The sequence below is a fragment of the Puccinia triticina genome, chromosome 2A (genome assembly GCF_026914185.1).
Source record: "Puccinia triticina chromosome 2A, complete sequence".
In the NCBI taxonomy this organism is placed as follows: domain Eukaryota; kingdom Fungi; phylum Basidiomycota; class Pucciniomycetes; order Pucciniales; family Pucciniaceae; genus Puccinia; species Puccinia triticina.
Genome location: NC_070559.1, coordinates 2,343,151 through 2,361,420, shown reverse-complemented (window position 1 = coordinate 2,361,420; position 18,270 = coordinate 2,343,151). Strand labels below are relative to the sequence as shown.

At 44.2% G+C, this 18,270-nt stretch overlaps 1 protein-coding gene across 1 annotated transcript; it reads right to left on the bottom strand.

The window, feature by feature from the left end:
* Positions 1–17,215: 17,215 nt before the first annotated feature.
* PtA15_2A234 (uncharacterized protein) lies at positions 17,216–17,486 on the bottom strand (the record flags this gene model as incomplete). The annotated part of the gene is made up of 2 exons (XM_053166234.1): positions 17,216–17,380; positions 17,442–17,486. 2 exons carry the CDS (start codon positions 17,484–17,486, stop codon positions 17,216–17,218), a joined length of 210 nt encoding a protein of 69 aa, XP_053017476.1.
* Positions 17,487–18,270: the final 784 nt, after the last annotated feature.

Genomic DNA, 18,270 nt, shown 5'->3' with positions numbered 1-18,270 from the left:
CTGGGAAGGTTTGGGATCCAGCCTTTTTCCAGGATGGGAGGAGGTTTTCCAGTGGTTGAATTTATGCTGGTGCAATATGCTAGTTCAAGGATTGGTAGAAGTGAAACCCAGTCATGAGTGTATCCATCATTGTCTTTGAATTCTAGACCATATTCACAAAACCTCCTGATCATATCTTCAAGTGTTTGGATCATTCTTTCAGCTAATCCATCAGTCTGGGGGTGATAAGCAGTGGAGAAGGAGAGTTTTGTTCCTAGCATACTATTTAAACCAGTCCAGAATTCAGATGTGAACTTGGGATCTCTGTCAGAGATGATGATTCTGGGGATGCCAGTTCTAGGCATTACTCTGTTCCAAAACAGTATGGCAGTGTCCATGGCAGAGTCATCTTTGAAGCAGGGTACAAATATGGGGGTCTTGGAGTATCTGTCTACTATTACTAGACAAGCATTGAAACTAGCAGCTCCTCCAGGAGACAAGGAAGTTACCCAATCCATGTTAATCACATCCCATGGCTTTGAGGGTTCTTCAATTTTCATGAGCAGTCCAAATCTCTTGCCTGTGACTTTATTTGCTTTCTGGCATCTATCACAGGAAGAGCAGTATTCAACAGTGTCTTGTCTCCAATCAGCCCACCAGGCAGTATCAGCTACTTTCTCCAAAGTCCTGTCTTCAGAAAGATGGCCAGAGTATACACTATCATGGCATTCATGTAAGATAGTGTTGATGCTTTCTTTGTCAGCTAGGACTAGGACAGAATTATGTTTTTCTCTGAAGTAGATGAGGCCATCAAATATAGAGAATCTTCCTTCATCATATAGCTTTCTCCAAGGATCTTGTAGAGAGTTTTGCAGCTGGGCATCTTTAGCATCTTTCAACAAAAGTTCAGAAAATATAGATCTAGCAATCTGTTGCTGATGTTTGAGCAAGAAGCTCCACTATCAAGAAGACATGAGTGTTCTCTGGATTCAATGAGGACAGTAGTGAGATTAGCTTTTCCAGTAAGATGCGCTTTTCCTCTATCAGGTTTACATTTCATCAGTCTAGCATCTTCTAAATGGGAAGATTGGAAGGATTTGTCCCAGGTCTGAGGTTGATGAGTTTCAGCTTGGATTTCAGCAATGGAGAAGTCCTGGTTTATCTCACATTCTACAGCATGTTTTCCAAAATCAAAGTCAACTAAAGGATCATAATTAGTACCATTTCCATTGTCCATGGCAAGGATCATGTGGTTGGTTCTATGATTCTCTTCTTCTTCATCTAATTTTGATTCAGAATTTTGTGGTTCACCTTGATCTTCCCCATTGTAACTCTTGGGATCATCATCATCATCCATTCCTACATTATTGATCCTGTTCTTCTTCTTAGGGCATTCCCTGGAGAAGTGGCCAGTTTGTTTGCAGAAATGGCATATAAGTTTTTCTTTCTCAGGGGCAGAGACATGATTCCTTTTTGTAGAGGAGTCATTTGGCTTATCAGTTTTCTCAGGGGCAGGATTATTTCTCCATTGGGATCTGTTTGGAGCATTATAATTGTTTTTCACAGGCTTGTTCCTTTTCATGACTCTGTCTATGACTTCTTCAGCAATTATAACCATATCCTCAAAGCTCATCTCAGTAGCATCTCTTTTATATCTGCTTTTAATAGCATGCTCAAGGTTTGGAGGGCATTACTTTAAGATTTCCTCACAAATAAGATACTGACTGAGTTCAGGTTGATAAGCTTTCAGTCTTTCTCTCTGATTACCAAACCATTTATGGATTTTTCTCCCATCATAGGCAAAGTGATCATTCTCAAACTCCTGTTGCATTTTCCATTTCCAGTTCTCAGTGCCAAACTTATTTCTGATGGCATTCTTCCACCAAGCCCAAGATTTGTTTCCATACTGATCTCTGATGCCTAGGTACAAATTCCTTGCAGTTTCAGTTAACAAGATTGTTAATCTACTGATTATCATATTATCTAGCATCAAGTAGTCTCTGACAAGGATATCAGCATTTTTAATCCAAAGTTCATGATTGTAAGGCAATTCTCCAGAAAATTTCTCCCAGTCTCCATTGTTAGGAATGCCTTTCCACAATTCCTTACTCATTTCAAAGTCTACTGATCCATGATTAATGTAGGGGAATTCTTCTTGAGCATTTGCATCAGGAGTATTGCTTGCAGGCTTGGGGAAGTTATCTCTTGATGGTCTCTGGGGTTCAGGAGTAGGAGCAGCAGGAGGGGCTCTGTGTTCTTGTTGTTGCTCATGATGGACATTCTGAAAAGGATTATTGTATAAGAGATGTGGGGGTTGTTCTCTGTCATCTGGTATTATCAAGGAATCTAGCTTTGAGCTCACAGAATTTACTACAGAAAATATGTCACTGAATCTTCTCTTAGATTGTTCAAATCTGTTGTGCTCATTTGCATGAAGATCATTGATCTGATTACCAATGGATGAAAGATTTTTGCTCACTTTCTCCTCAAAATATTTCAGATTTTGACCAATTGTATCCATGTTGGAATGGCATTGAGATTCATTTACCAGAATCAAATCTTGAACTGAATCAAATTTCTCATCTATGTGTTTCTTCAGTTGTTCTAACACATTGTTACTCACTGTGGATTTCTCTCTGGCACTTTCACCTATGTTGTTCAGGATTTGGTCAAGTAAAAAGGGAATGAATTCATTCTTAAACAGATCAAGAATGGAATGATTCAAGACATCTTTAAAATTGCTGACACAAGATTCAAGAAGAGTACCAGGAATGGTTTCAACAGTACCAGATAATTCAGAGAGAAATTTTGAGAACAAGACTTGTAATTTTTCTTCTAAAAACAAAGGACCATTTCTAGACATTTCTGTGAGCCTGTGTCTCTTGTGTGACAACAGGACACAAGAAAAATGAGGGGAATCTGGTTGGATTTCTTGGGATAAAGAAATACAAACAGCGAGAGAAGAAAGAAAGAGAGAAAGAGAAGATCAGGCCTAGACTTTAAGTCTTAATTAATTGATCTGGGCTATTCTCAACCTGCAAAAGTTGGATGCCAGCTGTGCAAGGTCAATAAATAGTGCAACAGCCTCCACTCACAACAAGGAAAAGTTGGTGGGATTCAGAAGTAGGGTTACTACTCTGCTCTGGTTTTGTAGGTCTTAACCAGAGATAACCTTTTGATCTTTTAAGATTGGAAAAGTTGAAGAAAAGAAGAAGCAATTAAGAGCAACAGAGTTTCACTCTGGATAAGCAAGGTTCAGGGAAAAGAGTCTACTTACTGTCAATATCCTAGGCGCCTGTGACGGTAGGTATACTGGGAGTGTGGGAGTCTCTTTGGTGGTGATCCTGGGTTATCTGGGGTGTGGTTCTGGTGTGCTGAAGTCTGTAGATCCTCCTCAGGCAAGGGGAATCCTGACTTCAAAAATTTTCACAGCTTGCTTATGTAATTACACATGTACATGTGGTTTGGTGCGCCTGTTAGCGCTGACACGTCACAACTGCGCATGGGCGCCACAACTCAATAACTCAGGGAAGGAGTATAGTTACAAAGAATTGGTAAGTTGTAACTAGGGTTAAAATTGCATTAGGAAACAGAATATGAAGTCAAAACAATGATATCTCTTAAGATGGAAAAGATATGATGTAATTTCATATGTAATAAGTAGAAAAGAGGCAGACATTAGGTCAGCTGTGTTGACTCTAAGGCTGACAATTTCAGTGTTGAGATTATTGAGGAAAAATTCTCTATTTGAAGGATCAGAGAGATTGTCAATATCTAAACTAAGGCCTAATGGGGAATCACTACTTAAGGAACTTTTTCGCAAAGATTCATCTAATAAGGGCCTCTCCCCCTGGCTCTCCCACGTCCATAGCCTCTCCTCACTCCTTGTGTGGCTCTCATTAGGTATTCTACTATTTCTAGAACCCTCTGAGTGTTGTCCCGTGGGCGTCTCCAGTTCCTCTCTGATGCTCTCCAGTTGTTTTGAGGATGGGGGGGGGGGGGGTTGTGGTCTGCGAATCCTTGCGGCATGTGAGGATAAGGGTGTGGATTGTACCCGCCAGTTTGAAGATGCGGGCTGGGGCGGAATAACTGAACCACCTCTCGCGGTATAGAAGCTGGTGGCGGCCTCACTTGGAGCGTCTGCGGCGGTGGCGGTGGCGCCATTGGAGGTCCTTGGTAATTCTGGCTCTCTAGGCGCGGCTGTTGTGGCTGTGGCTGAAACTGAGGCTGATTGGAGGGGATAGGACCCTGGAAGTCCTGCGCCATAGCTCGTAGTTGAGAGCCCGTGGGTTTTGGCGTCGGCATTGCTAGAATGGGTTGTTGACTGGCGTGCGGCACCATTGCTATCTGCGAAGGAGGTCGGATCATCTGCGCCGTCAAGTTTCGCGGCCCTTGGCCGCTGTTCTGAGTCATTAGGGAAGCTTCTAAGTTGTGTAGCTCGTCCCTGGGTATCCATTCTTGACAAAGACGGATACCGTCGTTCCTTCCAACCAGTTCTATTATCATTTCCTGTGTCAGAGAGGCTTGGGAGAGGAGGCGCCTCATAGTTAATGGGTTCTGCGCCTCCCTGGCGCGGACAAATAGGTCGAATTGCTCGTTGAACATACTGATGAGGCTGGATAGCTCCTCCTTTTCCAGGATAAGATCCATAGGCCCTGAGGACGCCTCTCGTCGAGGGCTCTGAGTGTACGGAAGGAGGGCTAGGTTGGGCGGCGCCGTGGGTCTCATACCCTCGGGGTTGGTAGGCTGGGAGAGCGGTTGACTCGTCGGAGGAAGGTTCACCGTAAGATCTATGTGTTCCCTGTCTATAGGCCGTGGAACTGGCGTGGATCTGCTCGACGCTAGGGCTATGGACGTCTCTCTCGGCTGGTATAGCGCCGGGGGGATCCCTGTGTCTGGGGGAAGTGGTTCCTCCTCCGGGAGCTTGAAGAAATCCTCCTGCAGAGGCGGCAAGGTTGATTCTAGCTCTTCGAAGCCGTTCTTCTGCGGCTGGGCTGAGGCGGTAGCGGTGGCGCAATTCTTCTGAGAGGTCTCTGCCATTTCTAAGGTGGGGAGGCATAGTGATTATTTGTAAGAAGGAGGATAATCACTCGGGAAAGTGGGAGGATTAAGAATTATTCAATGTTGAATACCTAAAGGTTTAGATTTAGCAGAAATTCTTTTGCTTTTCCTTGTAGTAGAAGATGATTTTTTCTTGATTTCTTTTGCGCTTGACTTCGCTGTGGAATTAGAGGTCCACTCGGCTATATTAACAGGAGCTATAGTCTTCTTTCGGCGAGTTTTTGGCGCTTTTGCGGTAGCAATAGGGGTCCACAAGGTGCTACTAATCAAGTTGCTGTTACACGGATCTGCTACTACTCTGTTGTCGTAGTTTTCTTCGTCTGCGCTAGTCTGCGCCGTCACAATTTTTTTTACTGTCAGTTGCGGTAATTGTAGTTCAAAAGGAGGAGAATCTTTTGAGCACACTCCGTTTTTCACTATCTCTTCTTGATCCAAAGATATAGAGGGTTCTGGGGAGGATAAGTCCGACGAAGGGATAAATAGTGGTGCGGAAGAGTTGCAATTCTGCACTTTCACGAGTACACAAGACATGTTTTTTTTTTCAAGGGTTCAGTTAGGAAATTTATCAATATAAGAGCAATTTTGGATAATTTTGGAAGAATTTTAGCGTTAGTAGGATATGTAGAAAAAAAATTAAAGTGAGTTTTTCAAATTTTAAGAGTTTTTTGTTTGATTTAGTCAGGACTAGAGTCCAAGGCGGCTGCGCCTCTGCAACCCCCCAGAGCATGCTTTCACAGTTTGATTTTTATTTTAGCTAGATAAATTATTGTATGTTGTTGTTTGAAACAACTCAATTTCTAATCCTGATCTGTCAAACAAAAAATTCATGGAAAATGAATTAATCTGAATGTGTTGGTGTTGTCACTTTGGATTCTCAAAGTTGAAAACGTATAAACTTCTCACATTGTGGCATAATCCTAATGTAATCACTTTCTCTTCAGGAAAGTAAACAGATTAAATAAGCAAATAGTTTACAGTTGCTGGAAAGAAGATCTTTTTTTTTTGAAATGTGCTGGTATGTCAAAACTTTGAAGAACCCTAACTTTAAGGTAGACTTAACCTGTCAAATATTTTCTTCAACTAACTGCATGGATTTATCACATTCAACAGATTGCTTCCAACACCATTTTATTAATCATATTCATTCACAGTCTTGTGCAGATACAAGGCTTTTTGTGGGTACTCAGTCTTGTGCTGCAGTGCAGCATTCAAAATTTGATCAGTAGCAGCGTCAATATGGTTAGATCCATAATGAAATTTTAGGAATGGAGGGCTTGTGGCAGCCTAATATGTGTTTGTTACTTCTGCTCAGAGATAAAACAAGAGGAATCTACCTTTGTGCGGGCGCCATGATCCACCAAAGGGAGATACAACCAGCAAAGTAACAGAGAAAAAAAACACATAAAAATAAATATGAGGGTAGGGATGCAGAGAGTATACAAAACACCAGCTGTGTATAGCATTTGGCACAAGATGGTGTTGTTTTTTGGAGGGAGGAAGGGGGGGCTATGTGATGAGTCTGATGGAGGACCTATTGAGGAACGGCAGAGGGGAATAGTCAGAGCCAGACAATTGTATTCTGACAATCCTTCATCCATCCATTTCGTGACCTGGATAGACACAAGGAGAAAGGGATTCCTCTGAGTATTAGATGGTGAGGAGGCGGATGGAAGAGTAAGGCATTGCTTAACTGGTCAATCAGCAGCGGGTAGTGTGCAATTCTCCTCTACATAGGCTGGAGCAATTAATGCTTGAAGTCGAGGCCCTTAACTTTGAGACCATTGAGCGGGTCAAAGACGGAGTTTGAGAGTACGCGATCCAGGTACGCAGGAGAGTACTTAAGTCCATGAGCGTTAGAGTAAACGGACTGGTTGATAGCAAACCAAGGGACCAAACATAGTGACAGGCCCGTGCGGTTGCTAGAGCACTGGGACGAGTGAGAGGTATATGGAGCAGACTTCGGTCAGACAAGTTTCCCCTCCATCACCCTCCACTCCAGTCCTTTTACACGACTATCTTTGTTTTTATCTCCGACACATCAAGCGGACATAAAAACATCTTTTTAATTTAAAAAAAAAAACCATCCCACCCGCCCAAGTTTTTCTTTTTTGGAGGCGGGGAGGGTATTCAATTTAGAAAACCTCAGAGGGTTTTGGGTGTTTTGCCTTGCTTACCCTCCTTGGTTTAGATTCACGAACAGAACTAAGAGATGCACCGTACACTTCTAGCCTGAATTGAACCCAAAAACAACGGGGCTTCAATTTCTTCCCTAGACTCGAGTGAACTGAGAAGGAAAATTTAAACGTTTCATTTCCTATTCACTCTAGAAGAGAGTTTGAAACTAAAAGAGAATTACAACAAAATTTTTAAGTTGTTTTTATTCTTACCTCTTCGACACGAGTACTAGAAGATAGTACCTCACGCGCGGAATGGATTTGGAGTCTCAAGTTGGCGAGGGAGTGACTGAGCGCCGGCCGTCTGGGCCTGGCGGCCCTCCAGCGCGCTCACAAACGGCTTCCGGAAAAGCAAAATCTCCTCAATGTTTTCAAAGATGATCGGCACCCTTCGCACGCTAATCAGCAGCTCAAGCTCACGGTAAAACACCTACGAGAAGATCTAGTAGATCTCGACAAAGACCACCTCCGTCCGGATCAGATTGTATATTGCTTCCTGGTGGTTCTGCTCCTTCTCGGAATATGTAGTTTCTCCTTGTCCGACCGGTTCTTTTTGACCAATTTCGGCCAAGTTTTCAGGTTCATTATCAACACACACGCGACCAACATGTAGAGTGCAAGGAATCCAAAAATGATCATAGCAGAAATATATTTCCACTTGGCCCTGGGAAGGATAGAATGAAAGTCAACTATTTGTTTTCAGGCTGGTAACTGAAAGTCACCTCACTGACCCTTGTGGCCGGTTTCCCATGGATAGCAAAATTATAATAAGCACCCTATCAAAGTTCCAGTATAGAGATAGTAAGCAATAGCATTCTACACATGTTAATCATCTTACTCTCGTATGCGACTAAAGCGAGCAAGTAATCTTACGTGTAATAAAGTATTGATAATTGTGATCGCCTTGGGCATTTTCAGAGATGGGTCTTCGAGTGAGGATGATAGTAGTGCAAAAAAAATGTACTGATGTAGGACAGCAGTATGTTAGCTCACGCTGGAATAACTGAGAAAAGCCGAGAGGGGGGGAGAGATCATGCTCACGTAGTTTGCCAATCCAAACCAAGCAAATAAAAGATTTAAAAAGTTCTAGAGTCCTTCAAAGTAGAGTGCAAGAGCTTTCTTTCGGGACTGTTTGGTGCGAGACATCTGGCCTATATGTGCCAAGGAATAAATAGCGGCGAAGAAGCTTCCGTTGAGCCAATGACGGCGCTGACTGATGAATTCTGGGACCTCGTTGGGCACATTGGTCTCGCCCCAGGCGCTCTTGACGTACTTGAGCACCCAGTTGTGCCCGCGTTTGGCCACCAGCTCTCAGCACAGGATCCGGTTGTCGGCCAGATACATGTTTGACGTAAACACATCCGCATCCCGACCGGCAAGCGTTTTGCCCTTGAAGTACGACGCTAGCGGTCCTCGCCCGATCTCATCGTTCTTGAGTGCAATGTATTGATAGGCTGAGAATGCGCCGGGTAGAACAGATATATAGGCAAATACGGATTCCGTTGGTTTATCCAAGATGTCTAGAAGACCAACCAACATTGGAGGACTTCCCGTCGAGTCTGGGAGCCTCCCAGATCTCAATTTATACACCCAAATTCCTCATTTTTGACAAAAAGGGAAATGTTTTCCTAGCCCTACAGTTCATTACTTCCATGTGCACTGGTTGAGTTTTTGATAGGTATCTTAATTTAGGATTTAGAGAGGCATATAGAGCTCTCTAAATGATGACGGGAAGTCATCCATTCTCATCATCAGTATCTCACAAGGCATAGCGCAGGTGTGAGTGCCTAATAACGTGCTCACTTGACATTTTATATTCGAAGTTTTGAGCGGCCACTATGGGGTTGTGTTGGATGAAATGTCCACCACATGTCACATGTTCTAGTAATTTCAAATTCTCGAATTCAAGATCCTACAATCCCCGAACTCAAGATCTCTGAGCGTACTCATCCGGAACCATCAAGAACACCTCTCATCCGACCAACTGAATCTCGCCCGTCGCTAGTCAAGGTAAAGTCATCATCACCAAGCCCTTGTAACTCAACACTCATCCGGCTATACCATTATCAGTGCAACTAGACGAAACTCAGGCGAAATCCGCAAGACATCAGAGGATAATTGATCAGGGGGAGGAGAGGTACTTGATCACTTGATGTTGTTTTTCTATCTCATGTTCTCTATCATATTAATGTTTCTACTATTCTTTAGTTTCTACATACTCTCTTCATTCACCGCCATCATCAACAGCCTGTTTAACTAATAAAACTCAAGTCAATAGGTAAAATCAATCACTGTTCTCACCTTCTTATTGTTTGATATTAACTATTATTTTTTTGTTAGTTTTACTACTACTGGTTTTTAAGAGTTTGCAATTAAAAACAAAAGATCTCTCTGAACTACATGGTAGCAAGAGTTAAATAATTGCATAACCACCAGAGATAGAAAACAGGTACAGGCTATACGATGTCGTCCGACTCCGATGATTCGATTTCTCCAAGCAAAATACGCATCAAAAAACTCAGTCGCACAAACTACGCGGCGTGGTGCTATCATCTGGAGCAATACCTAAATGGACGTGGCGATGACGATCTCTTTGATACTAAGTTCTACAAGAAACCCGTGCCAAAGAAATACAAAAAGAAAAACTCGGCCGGCATATCTCTCCTCCTGAGCACGGTCTCTGAAGAGCTAAACCCTGAAATCCGCACTCACTCCACCTTCCTTGACGCTTGGAACGCACTAGCACGAGCATGTGGAAAGGACTCAATAGTTTTCATCTGCAAAAAGCTCTTTGAACTCTTGTCCCTCGAATACGACCCGTCTTCCTCTCTGCAATCTCACATTGCCGCCTTCAAGACACTCAACACGGAACTCTTGGTTCTCACCGAATCAAACAAGGAATTCATGCAGATATCTTCCGGACTCTCAGCTGCATTTTTCCTCAGAAGCATCAAACAGGACGAGAAGCTATCCGCTCTGGTTCAAAATCTGTACGATGTCAAACCTTTCGACTTACCAACAGTGTCGGAACGTATTGGTATGGAACATATCCGTCGTGGAGGTGACAAAGAAAGTGTCTTGACTGCCGGATCTAAAGGGAAAGGGCAATCATCTAATTCTGGATCGTCCAGAGGCGGACGTGGTGGCTCACGAGGGCGCGGAGGTTTTCGCGGAGTGGCTCCTACATTTCACACTCATGCCAATCAGGGATCATTGATGGAGCAACAACTGGCGTACCTAGAGAAAGCTCTTGCAGCAAGTCAAATCTCCACAAATACTTCTGTACGCATCATGGATGACCAACACCAACAAGGGTCTACCTCGCAGTCCGATAACTACGATGCAGGCAAATCCTGGTTTCACATCGACATTGATCCTGAGACGATTATGACTTCTGGAGCCGTCAGAGACACAGAACTGATTTTTGACACCGGAGCTACGGGATCGGCTGTATGCAACCTATTGATGCTGTTGGATGTTAAAGAGATTCCACACAAGAAGATAGCTACTTTCTCATCCCCTCTCTTCGCTACACACTCGGGTACTCTCAGATTAGGTGACATGAACATATCTCCGGTGCTATTCGTCCCAGGAGCGAGTGTAAATGTGTTATCTTGCTCTCAAGCCGAAGATCATGGACTACGTGTGGTACACGAGGAAGGACTATTTCTCTTAAAGCGTGGAAATACAGTTGTCAAATCTTTCAAACGTCGAGGTCGGCTATACATCGGATCCAGTGAAACCGTCTCCGTCAACGCCATTCAACCAAAATCAAGCCAACCTCCGCAGCGACAAGACTGGCACGTTCTTCTGGGGCACCCGTCTGATCAGTATTTGAAGATCATCCTGGAGAAGATTGGTGTGAAAGCTACGAGTGATATTCTTGATGCGCAACAGTATTGTGATGTATGTCGCGCTGTCAAACTCAAGCAAGCCCCCCATGTTAATCACATACCGTCCGCTTCTTTACCATTCCAAAAGCTTCATTTTGACACCATGGAGATCAATGCTACTGCCAAATACGGTCTTAGGTACATTTTAGGTATCGTGGATGACTTCAGTCGATACGTGCGAATACATGTGGTTTGATCAAAAACCGAGATTGAAGGAAAACTGATGAGCTTCTTCGAAGAAATACACAGCAAGTTAAATTGGTATCCTGCGTATTTGCACAGCGATCATGGCTCAGAATTCAGCTCAAAACAATTCCTGGAAAACGTCCAATCTCTCGGAATGACGCTGGAACGAGGTGCTCCTTACTCTCCTCAAACAAATGGTGTTGCCGAAAGATTCAACCAAACCTTGCTTGTCAAGATGAGGTGCTTATTGGCTCAATCTAATGTGCCATTATGCTACTGGCATGAAGCTGCACTGTACTCGACGGTTCTTATCAACAACTCGCCGCACAAGACTCTCAAATGGGCAACTCCAACCGAACTCCTATCTCGAGCAAACTCATGCATTGAGCCGCAGCGTAATCTTGCTGAAATGATACCTTTCGGAGCCATCACCTTTGTACACCAAAAGACAGAATCGAAAATTCAACCGTCAGGTGTGCGGATGGTTTGTTTTGGTTTCAAGCCTTTCTCAGACGCTATGAGGTTCTGGGACAAATTGACCGGACGTGTAATTCTAAGCCAAGACTACACTCAAGTTGCGCCAAAGAGTATATCCGACTTATATTCATCCAAGAAGACGGCAGAAGATCTTCCTACGGCGAAAAAATCCAGTTACAACACGTCTGAATGGGTTACCCTGCCTGCTTTTAATCCTAAGTCCAGTAAGAACTCAAGCAATGAGGATGAAGCTCCACCTCAACGACAAGTGGCACCTTTGCCTCACCGACCGGCTCCAGCAACTCCCGCTAGACCTCTTGTCGGAAATTCTCAGTCGTCAGTCACAAACACTCCAGTATTCCCAGGCTTGTTTCCGGGGAACGCTCAGAATGCTCAGAATCCTTCGCAAGCAGGTTCTAGTCAACCCAGTCAAGCCAAACAACCTCCTCCACCACCAGTCACCCGATCCTCTCAACCGAAGCCAGTAGCAACCCTGAAAGATCTAATTATGGTTCCTCCTCGTTCTTGCAGGCCAAACTGGGAGTACGTTGTCTGTGATCCTAATGAAAAAGCTCCTAAGGAGATCAGCAGTAAAATCTCAAAGGAGAATATCATACCTTCGGGCGCTACGGCTGATGAAGAAATCCCAGAAGGAGAAGACGATGAGCGATGCCATTTCATTGCGTTGGTGGATCAAGTTGCGGTCAAAAAAGCTTTGGCTGACAAGAGGGAACGACCAATCTGGGAAGAAGCGATGTCTAAGGAATTCGGATCCCTTTCATTCCACAACACGGGCAGTCTTACGCCTCTGCCGGCGAACAAGAAGATAATCGGCGGCATGTGGCTCTTGTCTTGCAAACGCAACGAGTACAATGAAGTGTACAAGCATAAAGCTCGATGGGTTACGTTCGGGAATAATCAAGAGTATCAAAAACACTACTGGGACACATACGCGTTGGTGGGCCAAAATGAGTCCTTGAAGATTTTGTTTTCTTTGGCGATCAACAAAAACATGAAGATCTGTCAGTTCGACGTCGAGACAGCTTTCTTGTATGGAGAAATCGATGCTCCTGTGTATGTACAACAAGTCAAAGGATTCGAAGAACCGGGGAAGGAGAATTGGGTATGGAAGCTCCAGAAATCACTCTACGGCACAAAGCAGGCCCCGCGTTGCTGGAAGGCTCATTTGGTAAAAACACTTCGCTCAATTGGCATGTACCCTTTAAATGCTGATGATGCTGTGTTTGCAAATGAAAAGAAAACGCTCTTCCTGCATATGCATGTAGATGACGGTCTACTAGTGGGAGAAACGGATGAACTTGTCAAGTTGTTCCTGACTGATCTCCAGAAGACGTATACACTCAAGATTACCAAGAAACCGACTCAACACCTCGGTTACACACTCAAGTGGCTAGACAACGGCGAATTGGTACTGCATCACTCAAACATGATACATCAAATAATTGAAGATTTCGGCATGAAGAACTGCAAGAGTGTCAAGACGCCGGCACCGACCAATATTCACGAACTCCTTAATAAGCCCGATCCTCCGTTTGATGTTACCACGATGCAACGAGTGGTTGGAAGCTTAAATCACATTGCTCTACACACTAGGCCGGATATCCAGTTCACGGTGAATCAACTGGCCAGATACACCTCTAATCCAACACGCACGCATTGGTTTCTAGTAAAACATCTGCTACGGTATCTACAGGGAACTAAATCGCTTGGACTACACATCCGAAGAACCACTCCGGCAAACTCGGGTGGATCTCATCTAGTTGGCTGGGCGGATGCGGACTACGCTAATATCATACCGTCTAGGAAGTCGATTTCTGGATACTTTGTGGAATTTCTAGGAAACCCGGTGTGCTGGCTCACAAAGAAACAGCCGGTTGTTGCTCAGTCTACCACAGAAGCTGAATTCATTTTAATAAACGTATGCGCTAAACAAATTCAATGGCTGTCAAATCTTATTCTAGAAATGAAGATCGCAATAAAGGCACCGATAATCTTCAATGACAACTCAGGGGCGAATTGTATCAGTCAGGAAGTTCAGCTAAATCCGAATTCGAAGCACATTGAAGTAAGATATCAATACGTACGGGATCAAGTTCAGAAGAAACGCCTAGAAGTAAAGCAAGTCTCCACAAATGAAATGACAGCCGATGTTCTCACTAAAGCACTCGGACCAAACAAAATGGATGCAGCCTTGAATCAACTTCACATGGTGCATGCGAGTGACATTTAGGGGGAGTGTTGGATGAAATGTCCACCACATGTCACATGTTCTAGTAATTTCAAATTCTCGAATTCAAGATCCTACAATCCCCGAACTCAAGATCTCTGAGCGTACTCATCCAGAACCATCAAGAACACCTCTCATCCGACCAACTGAATCTTGCCCGTCGCTAGTCAAGGTAAAGTCATCATCACCGAGCCCTTGTAACTCAACACTCATCCGGCTATACCATTATCAGTGCAACTAGACAAAACTCAGGTGAAATCCGCAAGACATCAGAGGATAATTGATCAGGGGGAGGAGAGGTACTTAATCACTTGATGTTGTTTTTCTATCTCATGTTCTCTATCATATTAATGTTTCTACTATTCTTTAGTTTCTACATACTCTCTTCATTCACCGCCATCATCAACAGCCTGTTTAACTAATAAAACTCAAGTCAATAGGTAAAATCAATCACTGTTCTCACCTTCTTATTGTTTGATATTAACAATTATTTTTTGTTAGTTTTACTACTACTGGTTTTTAAGAGTTTGCAATTAAAAACAAAAGATCTCTCTGAACTACAGGTTGAGTAGTCCAAGCCAGCCTTTGCCTTTCATTTCACAAATCTCACCACACGCGCCACCAACGTTTGAGTTGAGATCCATGCATTTCCAGAGATGGTACAAGCTACGCGGGCCCGGTTTGGTGCCCACCTCGAGAAGCACAAAGAAACCGTGTATTAGTGCTGACAGGACTATGTATGTACGGTGACCAGGAGAGCTTACCAGTCGAGAACTCGTGGATGAATGACCTTCCGCCCATCCGCAACGATGCAGACCACCAATTTCTTCCAGCCGTCTTTTCCCCATGTCCTGGATTTATTTCTGGTGCAAAGATGGGCAATGTTTTCTTTGAGGATGATAATAAGGCGACACATATATTATGCTAGATGGGCATTGATAGCAGCAATAATAGCTCACACAAATTCCCCTCGCCCCTGGAGTCAGGTTGCGCCACTGTGGTTTGTTAGTGCACAGCAATGATAGGGTGGTGTGGCGGTGGGTTGCAGATAGCGACGGTGGATATGTACAACGTCGTGGCGAGGGTAACGGTGAATTTGATTCAGCGCGAGTTGAGAGAACGGCGGCGGCGAGTCCAGCAACGCAGCGAAGGACAAACTGCTTAAAAGAGAGGCAGCGTTTGAGATTATTGATTCCCCAGGGCAATTGGAAACGCTGCACTTCCAACTATCCATCACCCTCAACCCCTCCGCTGTTGCACATGCGCAGTCTGAGGGGCAAAGAGTGGCCCCCCCACTGGTCCGTAGCCTTAGCTGCTGGCCGGGGGCCTTCATGTCCATCCCTTTTGACCCGCGCGCTAGACGCGGGCTGGGGGGTGAGCCTGAGTACACAGCTCTGCTGTTGTTGGGGGGCTAGGTCGAGATTTTATTTTTTGAATAATTATTGTATGGAGATTATTGCCGTCATTTTTTGGAAGTTTTACATAGGGGAAACCCTTGATTTTTTTTTGCTCTTTTGTTATTTTATAGGGGGAACCCTTGATCTTTTTTTTTACAATTCAGATAAAACTGTGTCTTTAATAAACTTGGATGATCAGTCCTTTGGCTTTATAGCAGTCTAGAATTATGAAAAGGTGAGTAATTTTCCCAATGAGGCCCCCAATTGTGAGCCTGAGTCTCTATAGTGACAGCAGGACACAAGAAAGAAGGGGGAAATATTTGGATTTCTTTGGATAAAGAAAATACAAATATAAAAGAGAGAGAGAAAAAGAGAGAGAAACTGAGCAAGATCAAGATAAGCAGATTTTCAAGGTTATTCTGGTGGGAATGCACGTACACTGGCAATGCTAACTCTTCAGAAGAGTGCTGCCAAGCTGTGCTAGAGAGTGCTACAGCCTCCTCTCACCAAAGAAACGTGGAGGGATTAGATAAGTTTAATCCAGCCACAATTTTTTAGCTTCCTTCTGGATAGTCAAGGTTCTTCAAAGGGAAACCTATGTGGTTTTTTTCTTGCAAAAACCACAGAAAAAGAATGCAGATATGTAGGGACAGCCCTGTGATCAAGAAGAGGCAAAGGCCAGCAGAAAAGAGCAGATCAAGCAAGACACAGAGTTGTACCTCTGAGATAAACAAGGTTCAGTGAAAGAGGTTACTTACTGTCAATATCCTAGGCGCCTGTGACGGTAGGTATACTGGGAGTGTTGTAAACTCTTTGGTGGTGATCCTGGGGTTATCTGGGGTGTGGTTCTGGTGTGCTGAAGTCTGTAGATCCGCCTCAGGAAAGGGGGATCCTGACTACAAAAATTTTCACAGTTTGCTTATGTAATTTACATATGTACATGTGGTTTGGCGCGCCTGGTAGCGCTGACACGTCACAACTGCGCGTGCGCGCCACAACTCAATAACTCAGGGAAGGAGTATAGTTACAAAGAATTGGTAAGTTGTAACTAGGGTTAAAATTGCGTGGGGAAACAGAATATGAATTCAAAACAAGGTTATCTCACAAGATGAAAAAGATACAAAGTAATTCATATGTAAAAAGTAGATAAAGGCAGACTTTAGGTCAGCTGAGTTGACTCTAAGGCTGAAACAAGGAGAGGTGGGCCTTGATAATTCTGGAGCGGTGGCTGATGGACACTGTATCCGGCATTGCTGCCAAGGTCGGAGCAGCCATAGAGGAAGGGATGAGGAACAGACAATCAGAACTGAGAGCTTAGATCAATTCACAAAGAGTCAAAGCAACATGGCCGTGGGGAGAACCAATAGACCACCTTGAAGAGTAAATCAACTGACCCAAAAAATCATGCATTGCCTCGGGCAAGTGATATTCCAGCTTATTCATTCCTTTCTTTTCTAGCAGTTCCAATAGCTCGCAGGTGCGCTTCCAAACTGATCCTGGTGGCGCGGGGGTTGAGGATAGCTCGTAGATACGTTCCCAAGTGGAATTGCATTGGTGACTGACATAAGAAGGGTGATTTCGCCGAGCAAGGTGATGAGACAAATCCACGCGCGCATATTGTCCTGTACAAGTCCGATGGGTGGTGGCCTACAAGACAGTGTATGGCTTGTGAGAATGCTGCCATGGCACTGGTCAAGTTGTTAGTATCGGGCCTTCGAGTAGTGTGTAGAACTGGAGATAACATACAAGAGCATAAGAGCAGATGGGACCAAACTGTTGGCGCCACTCAGCACGAAAAACTTAGGACTCCAAGTTCACCGTCCAAAATCCTTGAAGAGAGTGAAGCGACTGAAGAAGACTCCTGTTTGAGCTCTTCTTTGGCTGATCGAGTTCGCCATCAGCTTCATCTGAGTTGATGCTTTCATTGTTGTCACGGTTGACAAAGCCAAAGCCCTTGTGGTTCTCCTGTTGGCACCGTTTGACCAGCCAAGTCATTGATCTGCACTGATCTCCTCATCTGGGTCACATGACCCATTTTGCAATGGTCTAGCCCCGGTGAGACGGTGGTCATCGAGAGTAACTGTGTTTGGAAACCTCGACTTCTTTTGGGGTTGAGCTTGAGTTTGAGGTGTACAGCTGTTCCAATCGGGCGGGTCGGATTAAATCCCAAGAATGTGTCAATAAATTAAGCGAGCTATCTGGGGGCTTAGACGTTCTAGAGCAAAAACTCAGAGAGAAGTTGTTAGTGGTGACACACCCGAAAACTCAGCTAGATGAAAAAGGAGTGAGCATGTTAGAATGCTTATGTAGCCATGAACCCTTGAAACACCAGCTGTAGAAGATGTTAACTCCAGCATAATGTCCCATCCAAGTTCTTATGTAGAACGGGATCACAATACTGAGGTAAAACATCTTCAAGACGCTGGCGGATCAAGGGTTTGCGAAAACTTGTGACAGGCCAATGGAGAATGATTTACTGACAAAGTGAAAACTTAGGCTGCGTACCATAGCGGAAAAAAAAATAGATTCTCATGCGAGTTTCAACTTTTTTTTGCGAGAATCTATTTTGAATCAGAATTGCGTACCATAGCACACAAATTCTGGGTAGATTCCAGAATAGATTTTCATCAAAAAACAAGCGTTTCCAGAAACAGGTGTCCCCCTGTTTCTCCAGCTTCAAGAAACCATTTCTCCTTGGTGGGGAGGGTGCGAACTTGGGACCCTCCAATTGCTGACCACTCACTCACCCCAGCCATCAATTGGAGGGTATACATTCCACTCGATGACCGGGATGACTGGTCATACCCGCCACTCAATGTAATCTCATCCCGGCCATCGAGTGGAGTACACACCCT